Below are 22521 nucleotides of genomic sequence, written 5' to 3'. Positions count from 1 at the left end.
GTGCACCTGCAAAAAAGGGTACAGTTGTAACGACTGCCGCCAGCCAGTTCAGAGGATGCCTAGAGCGAAACACAAATGTTACTTGGGGCAAAGTAAAGGGGTTTTTGGCCTCAGTGTTCCATGTAAGATGTCTTGTGGTACAAAGGGAAAATCACACATGCCATCAAAAAAAGAGAGGACTAAACATGAAATACCTAATGCACCAAAACATTAGATAAAAGTGACACTAAGGGCCCTTGGCAGTGCAGCAGATGAGGTGGGGTGTGCTGCCATCAGAAAATCATGGATACCAAAACAAAGGGAATAGGACCCCTCTCACTGGATCCTGTCCCCCCAAAGAATAGTAAATGTAAGAGGTTAGTGAGTTAAAAAGTCTTAATCGCCTCCAAATGCATTGGAAAAATCTTGAGTCCAGCAGTAGTTCTGGGGAGCTAAAGACTGTGGACGGGAGGGCACCGAAAAAATTTACAAAACACATTTCACTGCCACCAGACTGTCCTTGGCACGTGGAAAACATAACAAACATGTTACTGAAAACAAAGTAAAAAGGCAAAAAGTACCCTTATATCACTTTATTGTATAGTGATGTAAGATTCATTAAAAACACAGAAATCTCGAAAGGGGGGCGCAGACCCTCTGCATTGGTAAGAATAAGGGATGATCAGTGCCCCAAAGTAAATGAGTTGAACAAGGTAAGTGAAGCAAAAAGACTTTACTTACCGCCAAGGTCAAGTAGGAGATCAAGGCATAGCAAAATACCAGGGGGCTCCATTCATGTAAATGACATGAAAGTCGCAAAAAGAAGTCTTACCCAACAGTAGCTTTATGGGCCACTGAGACAGCACATATAAGAATTGAATTGGAATCTCCCCTTGGTGTTTGGATTAAACCTCACTGGAGAGAAATAGAAAACTAGGACAGCGGTTTCTATAGGGCTTACACAGTTAGGTCAGAAATCTATTTTCGGCTCCTTTTTGTTTTACTGTTACAAAGAACAGCGTAATGTTTGGAGGGAACAAATGGCTGTAGCAAATACCTCTTCATGGTTGGCAGTACCCATCTCCTACAACTGGCAGTCACTGGCTTCTGTATACTAAGGTGTGAATGTTTAATTTCTGCCTTTTGCACTCCGGTTGATCATTCATGGGTTGTTGGTCTTAATTCACATAGTGAACTGCAGGAGTGTTCTACCCAGGGCGATATTTGTTAAAATGCGGAACAGGCAATGGAAGAGTTAGTGATGGGCGAAGTGTGTATGTTGTAGCATAGCAATGGATTTTTCATCAATAAGATGCACTGTCGAATGAGACATAGTTAAGTAGCACTCACATCTTTAAATCTTTTCGGCGCCCAGTTTGAAACACAAAATTGTGGTAGCCATTCGGGATCCAAATGTTACCTTTTTTTTGTTTTATATGACGGCACAAGTTGTGTATGGAAATTCTATTTTTACCTGTTGTTCATATATGCATTCATTCAAAGGTACTTAATACGATGCCCCAGTCCAGCAGTATGCAGATTTCGACTGTTGATGAGGACGAATCAACTGGCACACAGTGGCAACTGGCTGTAAATCAATTTGTAAATTTGGATTTGTAACATAAGGGAGAATCTGGAGACAGTCAGACATATCTTAACCGAGTGGCCTACATTTGGTTCCTTATATAGGAACATGTATGGACGATATGTATATCAATATGCTACCATAACCACCATACATGTTTGGCATTATTGTTTAAATACACCGTCTGAGTCGATGCATATTGCCATGTATGGCGTATGGTCTATAGCAGAATACATTTTGAACTCTAACATGTGAATGACATCCCACGAAGAACCTAAGCACTCTGCACTTTATGTAACCCTTTTTTCCAATCAACTTTCCTTAGACAACAGAAATGTGTAGATCTTTGGGTTAGTCTATGGCAATGCAATAGAATTTAAATAACATATATTGCAATAGAATGTAAGCCTATGTAGATCCAATCGAAGGTTTGCTATGAATTATAGTATTTTAGTATTAATATGACTACTTGTGCAAGAACTGATTAACGTTTTGAATTAATGAAATGTCAAATAATGTATGTGATATGTGAAATAGTTAATGATGATGATGAATTATATGTATTTATTCTTAAGGTTATTTTTATGTAAAGATAATTGTACAGTTTTAAAAGTTCTTTTGAACTAAAGACAACTCTAACAATAAATAAATACATAAATAAATACTTAAAGTGCTGTTCCTGTTGGGACCGAATCTAGTTCTAATTGGGAGGTTGTAACACCTATTGTCCACTTGTTTTTTCATGCCACTCATAGTGATCCTACTTTGTTCTTTGATTTGTTTTGATATTTGATTGCTGTTGCAGCATGATTCTTCTGTTCATCTTTTCATGACTACTAGACAGGTTAATGACATTTTTTTTAAAATGATGAATGTTGCTCAATCCTAGATTCTTTTCTTTTCAGGAAGATGAATCTTTCCTTGGTACTTTGATTACTAGTGAAAATGACGGCTACATATATTCCAGCAATTTACAAGCCAAGCCTAAGGAAGGTGAGTTGTTTTGGTTTTTTCAACTTTTCTTTGACAGAAGTACTGGAGTTTTAGGGATTAAGCACATTTTTAAATGGACAGGGTTAACACGGTGAGTCGGAAAATGTTACTTTTATTCACATGGGGCATAGAAGAAACATTGGTTGTGACAAACCCATACTGTCGTCACTTCTCTCCGAGGGGGAGCCCCTTTCCATGAGGCCAGGGAGGTGAGGCCGCTACCTGATAGTCTCCCTGGGGGTGGTACACAGCAGGAGAATCTAATGGGGAGAACCTCCCCCTCGAAGGATAGGGACAAACGTAGGGAAAACACGGTATGATACCCTTCCCCTCCCACTCTCATATATCCCTAGCTCCAACCTTTGTTTCCGACACACCTCCCCTCCATACCACAGACATACATGTGTCTCTACAAAAACCATTGCTCAACTCCCACCAGGTTGAGGAAGAGTAAGGACTACCCAAAAGAAACATCATTGGCTCACACTGGGACAAAGAAGAGCAAAGACTACCCAGAATGAATACAATGGGCAAGTACTGGGACGAGAAAGAGGTGCAGAGCCCTACCAACTATTCCTAGGACCTCCAAAGGGCCTTCTAGTGATTCTCTAACTCCCATTGGAGAAGCACTCCAGGAAGGCATGGGATCAAACAGTAAGGCAGAGACCAGTGACCACCACAGTTCAAGGGTGTTTATTGAACTTCAATTGGGTTGGAAAAACGCCTGTCTAAATCTAAAGATGGGAGCAAACTACAACCATCAAATAATATCACAGTCCTAGTGGTGTCTTGTCAAAATAAAAGGGCCTATACTAAAAGACCTATTGTCAATCCTTACCTCTCAATACAAATAGTGTGGGTAACATTGTTATGCAAAAAAAGAAAAGTGTTCAAGAAATGATATGTAGGATATTTCAGCCGTTGGTCCCCTTCGCCACGTTTTCAGCACGGGACAAGGTGGCACACTTGAGCTCAACACAGTCTCTGGCTTCTCTAGCACCAGGATGCAGTTCAAAACATCAGCATTAGGGTCTTCTGTGCCCAAGTCTCTTTGCCGTTCAAAGTCTCTTTTTTCAGAGGGCCTGATGTAACAAACAATAAAGTTCCTCCCTTCTTAGGATTTCACATGTATACAATTTCTCAGGTGATTTACTATTCACCTCGGGCCCACTCCGCCAGGATCAGACCCACTTTAATACAATGTCCTTAGGACTTTCACGTATCCAATTTCTCGGGTGGTTCACTGTTCACCCTGGGTCCCCCTCCGACGGGCTCAGGGCCTCTTGACTCTGACTCAGCTTATCTACTTTAACACAAACATTCTTTACTTTATCAACATCAAAGCCTTTTGACTGTGCTTCGAGTGTGCACTTCGATTCACAATTCTTTCACTTTTACCACCTCTCAGCTGGATACCTTACAGAGACCTTCGATTGAGCACACACACAGTGAAAATACCACTATGTCAAAGGTATCATATCTTGGTTTTCAAAGTTCAGTACGCATCAGCAGTTCAACTTTACTTGCTTCTTTTATCATATGCGTTTGAAACAATGTTCACTTGCAACCTTGATTTCAACACAAGCCAGTCTTGTATCTGTATGCCCAACTCACCAGCTGTGTTTGTTCTTGGAGCCACGGCGGCCGGTAATTCTCCCCACCTTGATTACTGGCGCGGGAAGGCCCTGGGTATCTCCGACACACAATGCAGGATTCTTCAGCCTGGTTCCTGGCCCTACGCTTTCTAATCTCGAGGACTCTGGAAAGAAACGTTTCCTTGTTGGAAAGCTCAAGGGAATTTCCCTCCTTGCGATCCCCTCCTGTTCTGCCGCCTTTAGTCTCATGTTGAGCTGCTGTCTCCAAACTACTGATAGTCCGCAATTGCCTGACCTTGCCTGACCATTGTATTGGGACACATCGGGTATAATGCTTGGGTGTTAGTCTATTTTCTCTGATAGCGGGCTGTCTGTGTGAAAGTGTGTTGTAAAAGGGGGTGGGGGAAGATTTCCTAAATATCCTGGCCACCGGGATGACGGGGACTAGTGGGTGAAACACCTTCTGGTTTCGCACAAGGGAGAACCAGAGCCAAGACACTTTTCTGCAGGCAGAGGCGGTCCTGGCAGGTCTTCCGTGGATGGACCGACAAAACAGGAGGCAGCAGGGGCATCCAATCAACAGAGGAAGCTGGAACGCGCAGTCAGCTAGAAAAGCGCAACCTGAGAAGAACACGCTGCAGAGCCACTGCAGCCACTGGGGAAGCAGCCTGAAGCCCGAGAGAGCACGCTGAGAATCCCACAACTGCCGGGAAAGCACCAGCATGTGCACTGCAGGTATCCGGGTTGCCGGGATGGTTGGTGGGACACCAGAAGGGCTGAAGAGTGATGAAAGACTGGGTCTGGCCCCCACACCCAATAACGTATAGCCTCCTGGGTCGTCGTCTTCATGGCAGTTCCTAGCAGGGTAGTGAGCCAGGTCTGCCAGATCAAGAAAGAGAATTAATGCCAGGGGAAGAGTGTCATTCGCCCTGGTTGTATTGAACTGTGAAACCCAGATACCAGCAGAAGGGATTATTTCTTCCAGTTGTTATGTTAGGTTGTATTAAAGGACATTTGTACTGTCCACTATCACCACCGGAGTGGTCCCCTGGCGCTCTGGCGGATCTGAAAAGGAAATGGGGTGGGGTGAGTTAGTTGTACTGAGCGGGAAGAGTGCAAGAGAGCAGTGATGTGCTGTTGGCAGCTTCAGCTCGGTTAACACTGTTCGCTGAGCTGAGGTGCGCTTTTCGGTTGTTAGCCGTCGTGTTCTGTTGTGCAAGGCTATGTGTGATTTGTTTTGTTGCGGTGTAGTGAAGTTGGTGCTGTTTGGTGTGCTTTAGAGGTGTGCTTGTGTTTGGTTAGAGTTTGAGAGGTGCATGCAGACGGGTGAGATTGTTAGTGGGTTGGTAAGTGGCATCGCTATTGCCTGCTAATTTCCAAATTCTTTCTAGATGTGGCGCGTGAATATCTCCACATTTCTATCTAAATGTGACATTGGCTACTATTCACAATTCTATCTAAATGTGACGCAGACTAATATTCACAATCCTGTCTCAAGCTAATATTCACAATCCTGTCTAGATGTGAGGCGATCTAATAATCACAATCCTGGCTAGATGTGACGCAAGCCAATATTCACAACTCTATCTAAATGTGTCACTGGCTAATATTCCCAATCCTGTCTAGATGTGATGACAGCCAATATTCACAATTATATGTAGATGTGACACCAACTAATATTCACAATTCTGTCAAGATGTGGCACTGGCTAATATTCACAATCCTGGCTAGATGTGATTTGAGCTAATATTCACAATTCTATCTAAATTTTACGCAGGCTGTTAGGGAGAATTCTCTGTAAAGGCTAATTTCCCAAACCTAGTGAGTCCCCCAGCAGCTTTGCTGGATTTTTGGGGTTTATTTTTTCTCCTGCTAAGAGTGAGACTCTTTTTCTCCCACTCTTAGACATGATTTGAGGTGTTCCTTTTACTTTGTATGTGTTCTATGGGCTATGGGGTCCTTTACCCCATTGGGCTTCATGTGTTTTTGATATGTGGGTTACACAGCAACCTCCGTGCAGTAACCCAGGGGTCAGTCGTTGCGACCCCCAAACATATACTCCATACCCTAGGACTGACTACTGTCTCCCAGGGCATGTAAAGTCACCATTGGCTTTACTAGTCTCAAATTGTGAACCGAACCAGTACAAACCATCATATTGTGGACGTACTGGTCGGGGAAATTCGATTGCCCCGTGGTCTGTTGTTCGAGGGGGCACTGTCCAGTCCCCCTGACTGAGTTTTGGCTGGTGGCAGTGGATACTACTTTTTATATTCGACCGCAAATATATTCGTATGGGATTTTCCCATTGTTCAAGGCTACCACTTTTTAAAATAGCCTCGAACATACCGCCGGTTTATTAAATTAATATAAATTCACCGGTTGGTACTTTTTGCCGAAACTTGATTCCAAAATGGCGTTTGTGTTCGCTTCTGTGACTCGAGCCCTTGTTCCACTTTTTGGCGGGCTTCTCCACAGAAGCCTCCAAAAGTGGTGCCACTCTGTCTGGGTACAACAGGGGGTGTGGGAGGGGGTTTAGGCACCCTGGACTGAGTTGCCTCGGCAACTCAAGTCGTACTCTTGTGTGATTGGCTCACTTAGCATGTTTGAGTGACAGCCAGAGTGAATGAATGGGGGGTTTCTGCATAAAAGCAGGGCTTTGGGGACTGGAACTTCAGACGTCGCCACAGGACCTAAAGAATCCGAGGAGGGAGAAGCCGAGCCGACCTGCAATGACGACACCACCGGTGGAGCCCTGCTGAACCGTCTCACCACTTTTCCCGACGACAGAGGAGATCTCCAGCCCGGAGAATCTTCTTCCTTTGACTGGTGGGGATAACCAGTTTGCCCGTCTTTTCGCCTTCCTGGACCATCTCGTGGCCGCCTTGCCCGTGCCAAGCACCCCGGCAACCGGAATACCACGGTTTACCACTACCGCGAAGAAAAGGGTAGTACCTTGTAACCGGGAAACTCCGCGGCTGGTTTCTTCCCTGGCAGTGCAACGACCTTCAGCTTTCCTCCACGTCGAAAACTCCTCTTCCTCTGGACGAAACACTGACTTGCACCTGCTGCCAGGAACAACTGCCCCGCTGGAGCGTTCTTCCCATTTTCAGGTACTGTGTCCCGCCTTGCTTCCCTTGCGACAGATAGTTCAACTTTCTTACCTGGGTTAGCCTGGGGCCTGTTAACTAACTTTTCCTGACTTGATCTCAATCTTTTATGAACTATCTACAAAGACTCTTTGGGCATAACCCCACTGTGTGATCCTGGACACATTTCGCTTGCTCTCTCTAAGAGTGGACCTGGCATTTGAACTTCCTTGCTCTCCAGTAGCCTTTGCCTAACCTGCCTCACTGTGGTTCTTTGAAAGGTATTGAAATTGTGTGCTTCCATAACTTTGCCTTTTCCCTCCCTTTTTCTAAAACTTATTGGAGTGCCATCTTTTGTTAAGCGCTCCCCTCTGTCTGAAAATAAGTGGTGTTTCTCACTAAGACTTGTCTAATAACTAATTAGGGTTGTATATATATATAATAGTGACTGTGTGTTGAATTTTCTTACCTCTTTTTGTGCTAGTGTATTTACAAGTGTGTCTTTAAATAAATAATTATATACTTTTACACCAAAGCTCTGGACAGTGTTTGCTTGTGCTACTGTGTCTCTGTACCTATTGTGTATACTTTATATACTGCCTTACTCATCTTGAGAGAAGTCTGACTGCTCAGTCACAGCTACCAGGTAAATCTGGGTGGGACAGACTGCTACCAATTGGATTTACTGCCAACCACCTGTAGTCCTAAATCTTTTGCAGTGGTCCCTGAGGGAACTGCACAGGTTTCTGCCTAACACAGGCTAATATTTACAATAAATGTGGCACTGTCTAGTATTCACAATTCTACCTAAGTGTGACGCAAGCTAATATTCACAATCATGTATAGATGTGGCACAGGCTAATATTCACAATCCTGTATAGATGTGACGCAGGCTAATATTCACAATTCTGTCTAAATGTGACGCAGGTTAATATTCATAATTATATCTAAATGTGATGCAAGCTAATATTAACAGTTCTATCTAGATGTGGCACTGGCTAATATTCACAATCCGGTCCACATGTGACGCAAGCAGGTATATAAAGTAGATAAAGAAATAGATAAACTGGTGGTTTAAAGCAATCCTGCTAAATGGGATATATGCCTAGTTAAACACATTAAAGTTAGAATGCAAGATATGGCTAACTACCTACAATCAGCCTAAGTATGGATAGTGGGTGGGTGGCCCAATAAGGGGGTAGTAAATGCAGTAGCATTTAAAACTGATGGTTTTTACGGTAACAGGCTAAATACGAGATGTATGCAACAGACTGCAGGCCCTTAGATAATATTATAATAAGATGATAGGATGGGCTGGACAGTTTAGTGGGAGCAGTAATTAGCTGTTCCCCCTATCCAGACCTCACCTATCTTGTCAGTCGCTGCTGGTTGACAGCTGCAGGCTCCACGCTCTCCACACTCCAACACGGTTTGTAGCTGCTTCTTCCGGAGCTGCCCTTTGCCTCAGGGTCCTTAACCGGAGGGGGCTCCAACAGGCAGTGGGCTGCCCTGGAGGGTTCATTTAAGTAGGGAAGCAGGCCCAATTAGGGAACTGGTTTGGAGCGGGAGGTGGGAATGGGGAGTGAAGGCAGGAAGAGGGTTGAGGAGGCTGGGGAAATGGTAATAGCACGCTGCAAAGCGGCAAGAAGGATTTTGGTGGGGTCATTTTTTTTCTTTAAATATCACGTAAAAAGGGGCAGCAGGGGGGATCAGACACTCACCAGCTCACAGGTCGGCAGCTCAAAATGCCGCGAAATTCAACAGGAAGGTGAGTACACCTCCTCTGTTATTGCTGTGGGGCAGCAGGCCCAATCGGGGAACTGGGCTGGAGCGGGAGGCTGGAGTGGGGAGGGAAGGCATGAAGAGGGTTGGGGAGGCTGGGGGAATGGGAATAACACGCGGCAAAGCCGCGTGTTATTCCCATTTTGGTGGTGTTTTTCTTTCTTTTTCATTTTTTAAATGTTTTTATAAGTATCACGTAAAAACGCCCAGCAGGGATGGGATGCAGCAGGGATCAGGTCGGCAGATCTTGAACTGTTAAAGATACCAGAATGAGGGCGTCATCCTCTAGGTACCGAAAGTTATAGAGACTTGCTGAGACAGGGTGCAAGGACATAAGAACTCTGTTGGAAATGTTTAAAGATGCAAGCGGCTGTAGGTGCAGCTTCTGCCCCCGACTAGCAGGCTTTAGTGGCTAAAGCAGCGCTCGGTGCTCCTGACACCAAGCCGGCCACACCATCGGCGTCGAAGTCATCGAAGGCGCTCTTTGGGTGTTACTCCCGTCAGGCATAAGTCAACAGAAGGATGTAGGGCCGCGCCCCCCTGACGTCTCTCGATTGCCCGAGCGTCTCTCAGCACCGAAAGTACCCTCGGCATTGATGGCTGTGGCCTCGAAGTCTATCCTCAAGCCTTCTGCGCTGACAGTCGTGATGGTTCCTTTCTGCCACTGTCGAGATCCATGCATTCCGTTTTCGGAGTTGAACACGATGACCCTGAGGAAACGGTCCACCCAGTTTACACGGGCGCCGTCTACTATTTCAGCGAGCATGCCGATTTATTGGCTTTGGCTCAGGGTTTACACGATGCCAGTGGTCTGGATACTTCTCCGAGTTGCAACAAAAACAGCCCTATACCCATTCTAGTGTGAAGTTCAGGGAGTTGGTTCACAGGGTAGTTGACACTCTGGGGGTTGAAGGTGTTCTCTGTCCCTATTCAGCGGTATGATCTTTGGATGAGAGTTCCACATTTGAGAACAATGTCTTTCAACCCTGCCATTGCAGACCCCCTTATCCTCCTTATGGCAGCACCCTTGTATGTTATTTTCACAGGAAAGTATAGGCCGGCAAGAGGAGATCCTTCTTTCCTCGCTATACTGCCTTCCCTGGAGATGTTGGTGATTCAGGCTGCCACTGTTTCCACTAGACCCACAGCATTCACCTCAAATTTGCCTATGGACACAGAAGGGAAGAAATTTGGCGCACTGGCCAGTAAGGTATTTACTTCTGGTAGCATGGCGCTCAAGCTACTAACGTGGCATGTGGTATGACCAAATATTCGTTTGGCTTATGGAAAGAAATAGAACAGGCTGCTGAGTACGTCCCTGAGGGTGCCATGGGGGACAGCTTTTTACAGCTGGTGGCTGATGGGAAGGAGGTAGCCAAACAGTTGTTGCAGACGGGCCTGGATTTAGCAGACTGTATTGGCAGAGCAATGGGTTCAGCAGTTGTGATGAGACGCCAAGCTTATCTTAAAACTTCTGGTTTCTCCCCAAATGTCTAAATCAGATTGCTGGACATTCCTTTTGAAGGTGATATGCGTTTCCGACAAAAAGCAAATTACTCCTTGGAGAAATTCAAGGAGTCGAAATGGGCTGCTAAATCTTTGGGCCTAGCGGCGCTGCTGGCCAAGCCTGCCTTCAGGTTTGCCTCTAGGGGCAGGGACTACAGATGTTATGTGCCCCATGTCAGTAAGGCGCAACTCATGCATACCAGGCAAGGGCAGGGGTGCTTCTTGCGCCTGGGAAGGGGCAGGGGGGCTTCTAGAGGCCAACGAGCAGCAGCTGTGGCAGGGTCTCTCACGCCTTCTAAGCCGCTTTGATTTTCCCCTCACACGATGCACCGGTTGGTGGACGGTTGGCAGGGCATTGGCCCCAGTGGGGTTATTGTCTGCCTATCTTAAAGATGCCTCTGGACAGACCTCCCCCGATCCAACGCAGACAGGAGCTCCAGGAAGAACTGAGAGCCCTGTTGTTAGAGGGGGCCGTGGAAGAGGTGCCTCCCGATCAGAGAGGGTCGGGTTGGTATTCCCATTACCTGGTGAACAAGAAGGGAGGAGGTCTCTGTCCCATCCTGGACCTCAGGGCCTTGAACAAGTTCCTGAGGAATTCAGGATGGTGACATTAAGAGATTCTCCACGCTCTCGAACTCCGTGACTGGCTGGTGTCCATAGACCTACAGGACACTTATTTCCATGTGCCGATACACCAAAAGCACAGAAAGTTCCTAATTGGCGACAAGCACTATCAGTTCAAAGTGCTTCCCTTCCGCTTTTCAAAGCGCACCTCCGGCGATCCGGGGTCCATGTATTTCCATACCTGGGAGACTGGCTGATACGAGGGAAGTCGGCAGGGCATGGTAGGTCTTGTCTCATCTTGAAGACACTTGCTTACTACTGCACAGGCTGGGCTTCTCCCTCAACTTGAAGAAATCCCATCTGATACCAGTCCAGCGGCTCCAGTTCATCGCAGCGGTCCTACAAACCCGGGTAAGGAAGGTCTTTCCTTCCAAGGAGAGAGTCAGAAACATCGCCCAGATGGTATAGATGTTTCAGATCCACAACTCTTCCAGCGGATTCCTTCCTCTGCCTTTTTGGGTCTCATGGCCTCCTGTATTTTTCTAGTGCCAGAGGCCAGGATGCGTATGCGATCCCTCCAATGTCCCCTGAGAGACCAGTGGCCTCAGCACCTGGGAGCACTCAATGATTGCCTTTCGGTCACACGATTTGAGAAATGTAACTCAACACATATAGGGGAGAAGCAACTAGTATCACAGCTGTATTCTATCCTACAAGGGAAGGGAGCGGACCACACTTGGCCTTGCATGCTATGATGGGATAAGTCCCTAGGAGAAGAAACCCTGCATGCTTTCTGGCAACACTGTTGGGATAATATACCTAAACTTACTACATCCATACAACTAATAGAGGCCTGGTATAAGGTCAAGGTGCAATGGCACTACACTCCCGGAAGAATGCATGCAATGTACCCGGGAATAGCGCAGGAATGTTGGAGGGGCTGCTCAGGGAAAGGGGACTGTAGGCATGTGTGGTGGGACTGTCCTGTGTTGAAACCATTCTGGGGGGATGGGACTGGCCAGATAAAACAAATGATTAATGGACCTCTATCTTAATCCCTGAGAGAATGGTTATGTGGCCTATCAGATCCGGAATCTCAACTCCCAACGGAAGTACAGTGTAAAGCCTTTATGATCCTCCGGATAGTGGCCTGGTTGATCCTTGCGAGGAAATGGAAGCAGAAAGCACCCCCTACAAATATAGAATGGCTTTATAATATGTGGGGGATAATTGCAATGGAATGGGTGAACTGTGGGCTACAGGGGATAAGGCATAAATTCTGTCAAGTCTGGGGTACGATTGACTAACTTCGAAGTGATTATATGTAACAATGGTGCCCCCAAAACTTGAAATTTCTGGACATAATGTAGAGAACTGAACGTTCCTCAGGGGGCTAAAACCCGTACAGTCAAATGTGGAATATGAACAGGCGTGGGGAAGGGGGTCGGGGATACTTCATGTGGAATGTTTTTTTTAAGTGCCCATTTTCTTTTTTCCTTATGTATAATCTGTACAATTTATAAAAAACAAGTATAAAAAAGATTTAATCTTTTGGAAAACCTTCACAAAGTTGTCAGTCTCCTATTTCTGACCCCTCACAGCACTTTCCAAGGGAAAACTCCAGCTTTTGGGCACAAACTGGCAGGGTGGGTTGGGGTGTGTGTGTGTGTGTCTGTCTACATTGGTCCCATACATAATTAATCTTTTATTGTGCGCCTAACACCGGAGCCCAGTCTCTAAGCGCGGGCCAGGATTCGAAATTGTGTTGCTCTGCGTTGTCTTGCTTCCTAGAGAAACGTGGTGCCCCTTCGCTATCCTTCCAGCCCATATTATTTGTTGCTGGGCATATATAGTGGCCAGAGGCTGTCCAGGATTGGACATCCCCTGTCAGGTTTGAATCGTCCAGATCCTCACCACTGGTGGCCTGCAGCCGTTCTTAGGTACCCCGTTGGAGCCAATACCCCTAAAGAGAATAGCCTCCTGAAGACCTGGACTTCATGATCGGAAGCTAGCCAGCAGCACTTTAGTTTGCCCAGTGAAGCCCTTACTCTATGCAGATTTCCTGACTATCTTCTTGGGTTCTTCGACCCTGGACCTTTCACTAATTGATGCATTTCTAGAGTGCTCAACCCAACAAGATAACCCCTCAACATAAAATAACCAAACTTTTCATGTTCTGAAAGGGGCAATGTTTCAACTACCCTTATTTATGGTGGCATGATACTACATATTTTACAGTCTAACCTAAAAATGACTTAATACTCAGTGGTGCCACTTCAAGACATTTAAATACCAGAAGTGTTTTTGGACAGCATATTTGTTATGTTGGTTCATCAGACCAGTTGAGAGATGACTTAAAGAGCCTTTTTCTTTGACATTGCCCTGATTACACCTTCAGTACTTATGCCCATAGTTCTCTTATCACATTGGTTGGTATCCAGCTATTGGGACAGACAAACATGAAGATGTAGAATTATCAAAGATATATGTATTAGTATATGTTGTATATTGCTACCAAAAAATGAAAAAAGCTATTCTAAGTCGGTCAATAACAAGACGTTATGGACCAAGTATAAATTCACCCCTGCAACATCCTATAGCTGGTTGTGCAACCACCTTCCATGTTCTATTCGGTGGTCACTGCACTTAATGATAAAGGTAGGAACTCAGCTGCCCCCACTTCAGTCTTGGTCAAAGTCCGTAAGCAGGTAGAGACTGGTAAGAACATCTCATCTGCATCCTTCCCTCCGCTTACAGCAGTTGAGCACTGATTCTGTGTTAGTGGAACAAAATAACTATGTTAAGACAGAATTGGGAACTCTTTAGGGCCTTTTTAGGTTCCACTTAAGTTTTAGCTTTTTCCCTTTTTTTATCTTTGGATCACTGACCTATTTTTGGTGTTGTTAAGGTTCTATGTGAAAAGACCTCATTATTAAGTTCTCATGAGAAAAAGACTGATTTTTATTGGCTGTTTTTCTTTTGATCATACATCTCGAGACCTTAATAATTCATTCTTTACACACAGAAGCGCCTCTTTTTTTTAATTAAAATGTTATCAATTCAGGGGTGTTAGGCAGAATCCTGTGCAGTTCCCTTGGGGAACACTGCAAAAAGATTAAGACTACAGGAGCAGCAGTAAACCCAATTGGTAGCAGTCTGCACCACCCAGATTTACCTGGTAGCTGTGGCTGAGCAGTCAGACTTCTCTCAAGAAGAGTAGGGCAGTATGCAGAGTATACACAATAGGGTAAAAACACAGTAGAGCAAACAAACACTGACCAGAGCTTTGTATAAAAAGTATATAGTTATTTATTTAAAACACACTTTAGGCAATACGCTAGCACTCTCAATGAAAAGTAATCTAAAACACAGTCAGGTAAGTATACACACCTCCCTTGATAACTATCAGACAAGTCAGGGTTAAAGCACAACTATTTGTTAAGACAGAAGTGAGCACTTAACCTAGATAGCACTCCAATAGTTTTGGTTAAAAAGGGAGAGCAAAGGCAGAGCATAAAATAAAACAGTTTTCCCAACACTTTTAAGAGTTCAGAGCAAGGGGAGAAAAGCAGGTTATACTGTAGAGCCAAAGTTCATAGGCCAGACCCACTTTAAATGGAGCCAAGCAAAATGTGCCCAGGATCACACGGTTTAAAGTGCACTGAAAGTCTTTGCAGTGTTCAAAAGAGGTTGGGGTGAGTCAAAAGATATAGTTAGAAGGCCTGGAGCCAACCCAGTTTAGAAGCCAAGGATTTAAGGGTGACCTTTAGCAATCTTTAGAAAGGGGAGGTCAGGCAGGACACAGTACCTTAAGAGAAAGGAATCTCCAGTGGGGGCAGTTGTTCCTGGCAGTGGTTGAGGTTTGTAGTTCTGACCAGGGGAAGAGAAGATCTTGTCGAGGAGGAAACGTGAAGTCGTTGAACTGCACAGGGATGAAACCAACCGCGGAGTTCCCGATTAAAAGGTGCGTTCCTTTTTTTCATGGTCAAAAGTGGTGAGCTTGGCTATCCGGCCGCCAGGGTGCTTGGCACGGGCGTTTCGACCAAGTGACGTCTTTGGAAGCGAAAAAGGGGGAACTGGTTGGTCCTACCAGCTCAAAGGGAGAAGACTCTCCAGCAGAAGATCTTCTCTTGTCGTTGGAAAAGTGGTGAGTTCGTTGTAGCAGGGCTTCACCGGTGGTGTCGTCGGTTGCAGGTGGCTCAGCTTCTTCCCTCTTCTGATTCTTAGGTCCTGTGGCGACTTCTGAAGTTCCAGTCCCAAAGGCTCTGCTTTTATGCAGAAAAACCCCCATTCATCAGCCTAGCTGTCAATCACACATGGTAAGTGGTGAGCCAGGCGGCTCACCACTGGGTCAATCAGAGTACAGTGCGACTTGGGTTGCTAAGGCAATGCAGTCCATGGTGCCAATTCCCCCCTCCATCTTTCCTGTGGAACCCAGACAGAGTGGCACCATTTGGAGGGCTTCTGTGGAGAAGCCCGCCAAAATAGTGGAACAAAGGGCTCGACCTTGGTCAGAGTTACAGAGACGTACACAAACGCCATTTTAGAATTGAGTTCTGGCAAAAAGACCCAACCAGTGATTTAATATTACATAAATAAACCAGCGGTATCTTTAACATTGCACCAAAAAGTGGTGCGTTTAAAAGTAATGGGAAAATCCCATAGAGAATATTCCGGTGGAATATTTCGCGTGGTAACCACTGCCACCAGCCAGAAACTCAAAGAGGGGGTGCGGGAAAGTGCCCCCTCGAAAACAGACCCAGGGACAATCGAATTACCCCTTACCAGTACTTCCACAATATGATGGTTTGTACTTGTTCTGGTCACAATTTTGGACTAGTAAAGCCAATGGTGACTTTACATGCCCTGAGAGACAGTAGTCAGTCCCAGGGTATGGAGTCTATGTTTGGGGGTCACTGTGACACCCCTGTGGTACTGCACTGAGGGTGCTGTGTACCACACATACAGAAAAACAGATGATACCTTATGTGTGTTTGTTTTTTGCCAGTGTTCTCATACTACCTGGTTTTAGACTGGGGTACTATGTTGGAGTTGAGGTAGTGCAGTTTGCCGCCTGATTCCTCTTTGGTAAATCAGGTTGCCTCACTTATGTGGCTAGAGTTGGTGTAGCATAAGGAAGAGAAAATGGCTGATGGTTAGTGGTTGTGGTGCTGGATAGTGAATGTGGTTTCTGTTGTGGTACACCCATCAGAGTTGTGGTTTGTGGATCCTTCGGCTGTCGTTGGGCATTTGTTGTTGCTCTGTGTAGGGGGCAGTCGGTTTGTGCTCAGAGGGGCAGCTCTGAGACTCCGGAGGGCAGACCGGAGTGGAAGGTGTTTGGTGCGTAGGTGTTTAAGTTTGGTTAGTTAGTTGTTAGTGTTATCTAACAATAGTTGTCTAGGCGTGGTAGCCCTAGGTCCTGAGGGGCAGCTCAGGGCAGGTGTAAGTGCACAGTTTATTGTTTTTAGTCCTCGAGGGTGAGAATCGAGGGACTTGGGGAGTTAGTGTCGAAGGTCATGGCATGTGGTTGTCATGGAGTTAGTGTGCCGTTGGTATTTTCTACGTGGTCCGGTTTGGCCTGTGAATGGTTCCCTTTGTGTGTGGTTCCTATTTGTTGAGGCTGCCAGGGGTTCTGGGCATAGGCGGCCGCTGTGTGCGGGATTTCTGGTACCGTGTTTGTGTTGGGTGGCTAGGGTTTTGGTGCTGGTCGCGTTACCTTAGTTATTCTCTTGTGTTTCCCTAGGGAGGGAGAGGTGTTGTAATGTGGCTTGGAGAGTAGTTGTGTGTGATGTCATAAACTGGTGGAATGTTAGTGTTGGAGGTTCTCCTGGGTGACTGTTACAGAGAGAGAAAGCGGAGAGCTGAGAAGTATGGGTGTGAGGGTGAGCCCGGTGTTTCCCTTGTGAAGCTGTGTCTTCTGTGTCTCCTACCATCCCCGTGTTTGACTGATGGAGTACAGGACCAGGACAATAAATCACCGTAACTTACCTTTGGTGTCCCGGACATCCACTTTGTAGTCCTTACATTCCTATTCTGGTCATTTGGGCTCTTTGTAGAGACTAGTGTGACAGCCTCTTTATTGGTTTTGACTGTTGTAGACCATTCTTTGTAAGACCTTCACACATGTTTCCTGGGAGATTTTTGGCAGCCTCTAAAATGGCTGACCAAAGGGCGAAAGAAAAATTTAGCCAAGGCAATGGAGACGTTGATGGCTCTCAGGCCCAGACTAGGTGAACCTGCATCAAGTCTCTTACTCTCCCTGTACAGAGGTAAACGAGGAAGACTTAATGATAGTCCTGGCCGCTGGGATGACAAGCCTTTCAGGGGAAGAATGTACCAACAAGAACAAAGGGTCAGACAGTGCTGGCCTATGTTTCTTTGCCAAATCATGTTCGGGAGTGAGGCCAGTTTGTTCCACCATTCCAAAATCATAGCATCAACTGTTCAATTTAAAGGCAGTAGGATCTCTTTGCAGACCATTGTCTAGGATGTCCATCTGCTCAAACTAAACCTTGGGCCTAGGAGGGGAATACCATTTTGAGCTATTTATCACCTTTGATATCAGGTGCTGTAAAGCGGCCTGAGGCTTACTTTGGGTCGAAGCAGGGAGCATGTTGAACTCTGGGGAGGTGTCCAAGCAGCTTGCTTTCTGCAGGTCAGCTGTGAGGTCTTTCAAATTGCCATTCTCTCCATGAAATTCCTCAGGGACGTCTCTGACATCCCTGGAGCAAAAAGGTTCCATCCCAAAGCGGATGGGAACGCCCTACTCATAAATGTCTTCCATACTCTACAGAAATGCACCCTTAGGGAGCAGGGCATACACCTGAGTAACCTCTGTGCCGGAGGCATGGAGGAGGAAGGAGTTGGAGCCGGAAGACTGATATCAGCTACTGCGTCACAACTCCTACACTTTGGAACTCCTTCACTCACTCATATCTGTAATGAACATTCGCTTGCAAGCTTTAAGAAACTTGTGAAGACCTGGCTCTTCGACAAATATGAGTAACAAATGTCTTTCATACCATTCCCCGGCTGCTTTTTCCTTTCATGTCATGTATGCTATCTGCACCTGTACAAAACGCTGTGATACCCTTGGGTTTGGGCGTTCGAAACATTTCAAAAATAAATAAAGCTGCAGCGCAGGAACTGGTCCTCACCTGTTACATCCGTGGCTGAGCCCAAAACTGCACAGTCTAACTTTCGTGGACTTTCTGTGACTCCTCCGAGCACTGTGGAATCCTTTGGTGCTGTGGTCAGTAGAGTAGAGGATTGGGTTGCAAAAGGTACCTGTGGTAGCTTTTCCTCAGAGTATTCCCTGGAGTGGTGACTCCTTTTCCTGGATAACGAAGAAGAGTGGTGTTTCAATGAAACCGCTGTGACTGAAACCTCTTGCAGTCGTTATTTATATTTTTGTCGTTTTGGCCCTGAGTCTGGCATGATCTACGGTCCTCAGTCTTGCTCCGCTCTGAGACAGTAGTGTTGTGTACATGCTACATAGTCTTCTATGCGGACCAGAGACTTTCATATGACACCTGCAGTCAATTTCTTCAATGGGTTAGGCAGCACAAAGCGTAAATTGCAAAAACCTCTAGCATAGCAGTGTTCTTGAAGTGAGCAGAGTGCGTGGAAAAAATGAACAGACTGTACTATGTACATAACTTTAATATATACTGGATCCAGCGTTCTGTACAGCGCGGGAAGGGTAGGGTCATCGGGCAGAGCCACGCTGTGCCCCGTCTTGGAAGAAAAGGTTTCCAAAGAACAGCTTCTCTGGGATATCAAAGGTGATGAATCTGTGGGAGAAATCCATTACAAATTATCTTTAGACTAAAACTCTAGACCCAAACTGTATGCAGGAAGCATCCAGGGCATGCAAGACCTTCTGCCCTCCCCCACCAACTCACTTTAGAAGGGGTTTCAAGGGAATAGATAGTTCCCATAGAAGTCAGGGTGACAAAGTCAGTAGGCTATCCTCGTGCATGGAGAAAAGGCATGCAAATCCCATTTCTTCCCCACAGGGGGGAATTCGCCAGGGAACAATCCATGGGAACACCAGAGAAGTCCCCATTGAACAGTTACAGAGGTCGGTTTGAGATGCTGGAATATTCAGCAATACATGATAAGTCCCAATGGGAAAATGCTGTTTAAATCCACCTGCAGATACTCTCATCCTGGGAGCTGCGGTACTCCTGACCATGTGTATCTTTGCCAGCCACCACCCAAGCGCTCAGAAGTAAGTACCCACAGTGTTTGCTTCCTGAAAGCCAGTTCCGGGAAGGCTAAACATCCCAGTAAGAATAAGGCGCTTTTCTAGGTGCGGTTTACAGGATATGATTTTGCAAGGACTTGCACCTACAGTCAACAACAACTCTGAACATCGGAAAGATGAACAAATGACCTTCCTAGAAGAGAGTCACTTGAGCCAGAAGTAAAAGCAGAAGTGAGGAATACTCCGGGAAGGCGGAGACCCCAACAAAGGAGTTTCAAACAGCTTGAAGGACAAAGGTACAGAGCCCACCAGCAGACCACTTTTCCACAAAGAAGACTATGGTGGAGGACCCAAGATGGCCTTGAGCAGCAGATGAGGTATAGTGTTAGGGTCCCAGAACCCTTCTCAGTGACAGCAGTGGCCAAAACCAAGGCAGACAATCTCCTGGAGACAGTCCCAGCGCAAAAGTGGAGTCAGCAGACAGATGATGTCCAATGTTGATGCCCAGGAGCCAATAGAATCCAACCCAGATATCGGCGAAGGGCTTTGCATCCAACCTGTATGACCAGACCTAGTCCTTAAAATGCAAACATGGCAGGAATTCCTTCAGACAGGTAGGTAAACATGCCTTGACCAAACATTTCAGTATAGAACTGATCTTAGGTACAGGGTTTCTCCTTAAATATCACCACTCACAGGGGTTGGTCTAAACTAGCCAATCAATCACAAAAGGTGGTTAATGTCAAAGCAGTATCGTCCCTACAGGGGTAGAGGCCAAGGTGCACCCACAGGAGCCCTATGTGCAAAGCCTCTTTGAAGTGGACTTCTGCCATCAGTCGGGACGGGACAGGATATCCCTCTGATGCCTGAGACCTAAAGGGCATGCAACAGGGGTACTGCCTCACTTTTGCCCTTCATACCTCCAGACCCCCCATCCCTCACCTTGCCACCATTCCTGGCTTCAGAACTTCTCCTGCTTGAGGAGATCCATCAGCATCTGGCAAAAGGGGTCATATAGCTGGTACCCTGCTTGGAATGAGCCAAGGGTTGGTACTCAACCTATTTTCTGCTGCCAATGAAGAATGGAGGTCTGGGACCCATTTTGGATTTGCAACTTCTAAACTTGTACTTAGGCAAGGACCAATTCCAGATGGTCACTCTTGTACAGATCCTCCAGCCCCTGTACCTGAAAGACTGGCTAGATTCTCTAGATCTCAAGGATGCTTACTTTCCCTTGGCCGTCCACAAGAGGCATAGGAAGAATGTTAGATTCAAGGTACAAAACTGTCACTACAATTTGAAGGTCCAACTTTTCTGACTTTCTCCAGACCCCAAGGTTTTCACCAAGCTGCTAGCAGTAGGGGTGGTTTGCCTCAGAAGGGAAGCCATTCATGTTTTTCCCTACCTGGATGACTGGCTCATCCAAGCCCGCTTCCCAGTCCTCACGTCGGCACAACTGTACCAGAAGTGCAGCCTGTTGCACAGATTGGGCTTCTTCCTGAACTTCAAGAAGTCTCAGAATTTGCCATCCTATTCCCTCTGATTTATTGTAGCGGTCTTGTACACTCGCCTGGGCTGGGTGCTTCCACCCAAGGACAGAGTGGCAAATATCTACAAGATAATAATAATAATAATAATTTGGCATTTATATAGCGCTACGAACCCTCAGGTATCTGAGCGCTGCTTACCCACGGTGTGTGGTGCTCATTTATCGACCTCGGAAGGATGAAAGGCTGAGTTTGGCCCCGCCAGGATTCAAACCTGCGTTAGCAGGCTCTGCACGGGTGTCAAAGCGAGCGCTTTACTCGCTGTGCCACTTGACCGGCTAGATGGTCCAGGTTTTCCAACAACAGGCAATAGTTCCAGCTTCGACTTTTCTGCCCCTGCTGGGTCCTATGGCGTCCTTGTCTATAGTGGTGCCAGAGGTCGCCGCAGTGGTTTCAGAGTCCCATGGTTGCAGTTTCAGGGATGAACATCAGACCTCCGACTCGTCTATGAGAGTGTCTGGAAACCTGCAACGGTGGTCCATGAAGGACAACCTCCTGAAGGGATTGTTGTTTCATCAACCTTTTTCACCGGCTGACTCTAGTCACGGATGTGTGCCTAAAGGGCTTGAGTACTTCCCTCCAAGACCATATAATGAGCGGACTATATTCAACGTCGGAGATCAGGAGCACCTCAATGTGCTGGAGCTCAGAACAATCATGCTGGCCCTGGTCGCTTTCCTCCCCTATGTGAATGGCAAGACTGTTTGTGTCCTGATGGGCACCACTGTAGCCTTGCATTACCTCAACAAGAAGTAGTGGTGTTGCTCCTTGCCTATGCACAGATAAGGAATGGATTGTGGTTCCTGGCTCTGGGGAAAAGCATGTCTCTGACTGCAATCCACTAGGCCGGCAAGGAGAATGTGCTGGCACATGCATTGAGTAGACCGTCTTCGACCTCTGTAAGGGTGTCGAAGAAGGATGTTGATGCAAGGGTGGCATGTTAATGGTTATAGACTCTTATTCATAGTAAAAGAACCCTCACTATCCCCATCGCTAATGGGCGTTTCCCTGCCTCAAACTAATACTAAAGATCTGTCAGAATGTCCGTCCAAATGAAAGTTCACCGTCCTGTCTCACAACCTACTTCAATCCCTTACCCTATAACTAAAGACTAATATCCAACAGAAAGTTCCATCTCCAGGAGAATGACTCCCTTGTCCTGGTACTGCTCTGCACTTTCCAATACATTACACAACAAGGCTTCATAACAAGGGCACAGGGAAGGACTCCCTTCCCCTGGCATCTCTTCAGTGTACTTGAAAGGATTCAGTTTTCTTACCAGGAGACTGGTACCCTTCTCTTGGTGTTTGCAAGTTCTTTGTCAACTTGGGTTTTATTTTGACACTTTTCCACTACATCAACCAAGTTCCTATATTGGGGTTATTCTCTGATGGTCAGTAGGCTTATCTCTGCCACTGGTACGATGAGAATTTCCTCGGCTACTAGGCTCTCTTCTGTTCTCTGGTGGTCAGTGGACTTATCTCTGCCACTGGTACGAGAATGATTTCCTTGGATGCACTCTTCTCTGTGCTGTGGGTCCCTGTCCATTGATGGCCCTCTGATAGGCCTTACACGTGCACCAGTAAGACGTAGAAACCTCTAACCCCCCCACCTCCCTACCGTTCTGCCCATGCTTCCCGTTACCTTCTGGTGATCGCCCTTCTCCCCAGAG

The 22521-nt window shown here is 46.3% G+C and overlaps 1 protein-coding gene across 2 annotated transcripts in view; it reads left to right on the top strand.

Moving 5' to 3' along the window:
* Positions 1-22521, top strand: part of DNAAF9 (dynein axonemal assembly factor 9) — a 2133167-nt gene that overhangs the window by 1069082 nt on the left and 1041564 nt on the right. For both annotated transcript variants that reach the window (XM_069632250.1, XM_069632251.1), the window contains exon 20: positions 2470-2557. In XM_069632250.1, coding sequence (XP_069488351.1) covers positions 2470-2557 — 88 coding nt within the window. The remainder of the gene's footprint in view (positions 1-2469; positions 2558-22521) is intronic.

Source organism: Ambystoma mexicanum, chromosome 6q (genome assembly GCF_040938575.1).
Source record: "Ambystoma mexicanum isolate Mex_15411 chromosome 6q, UKY_AmexF1_1, whole genome shotgun sequence".
Taxonomy (NCBI): domain Eukaryota; kingdom Metazoa; phylum Chordata; class Amphibia; order Caudata; family Ambystomatidae; genus Ambystoma; species Ambystoma mexicanum.
The sequence above is the reverse complement of the archived record's forward strand: the minus strand, read 5'-3'. Positions and strand labels throughout refer to the sequence as shown.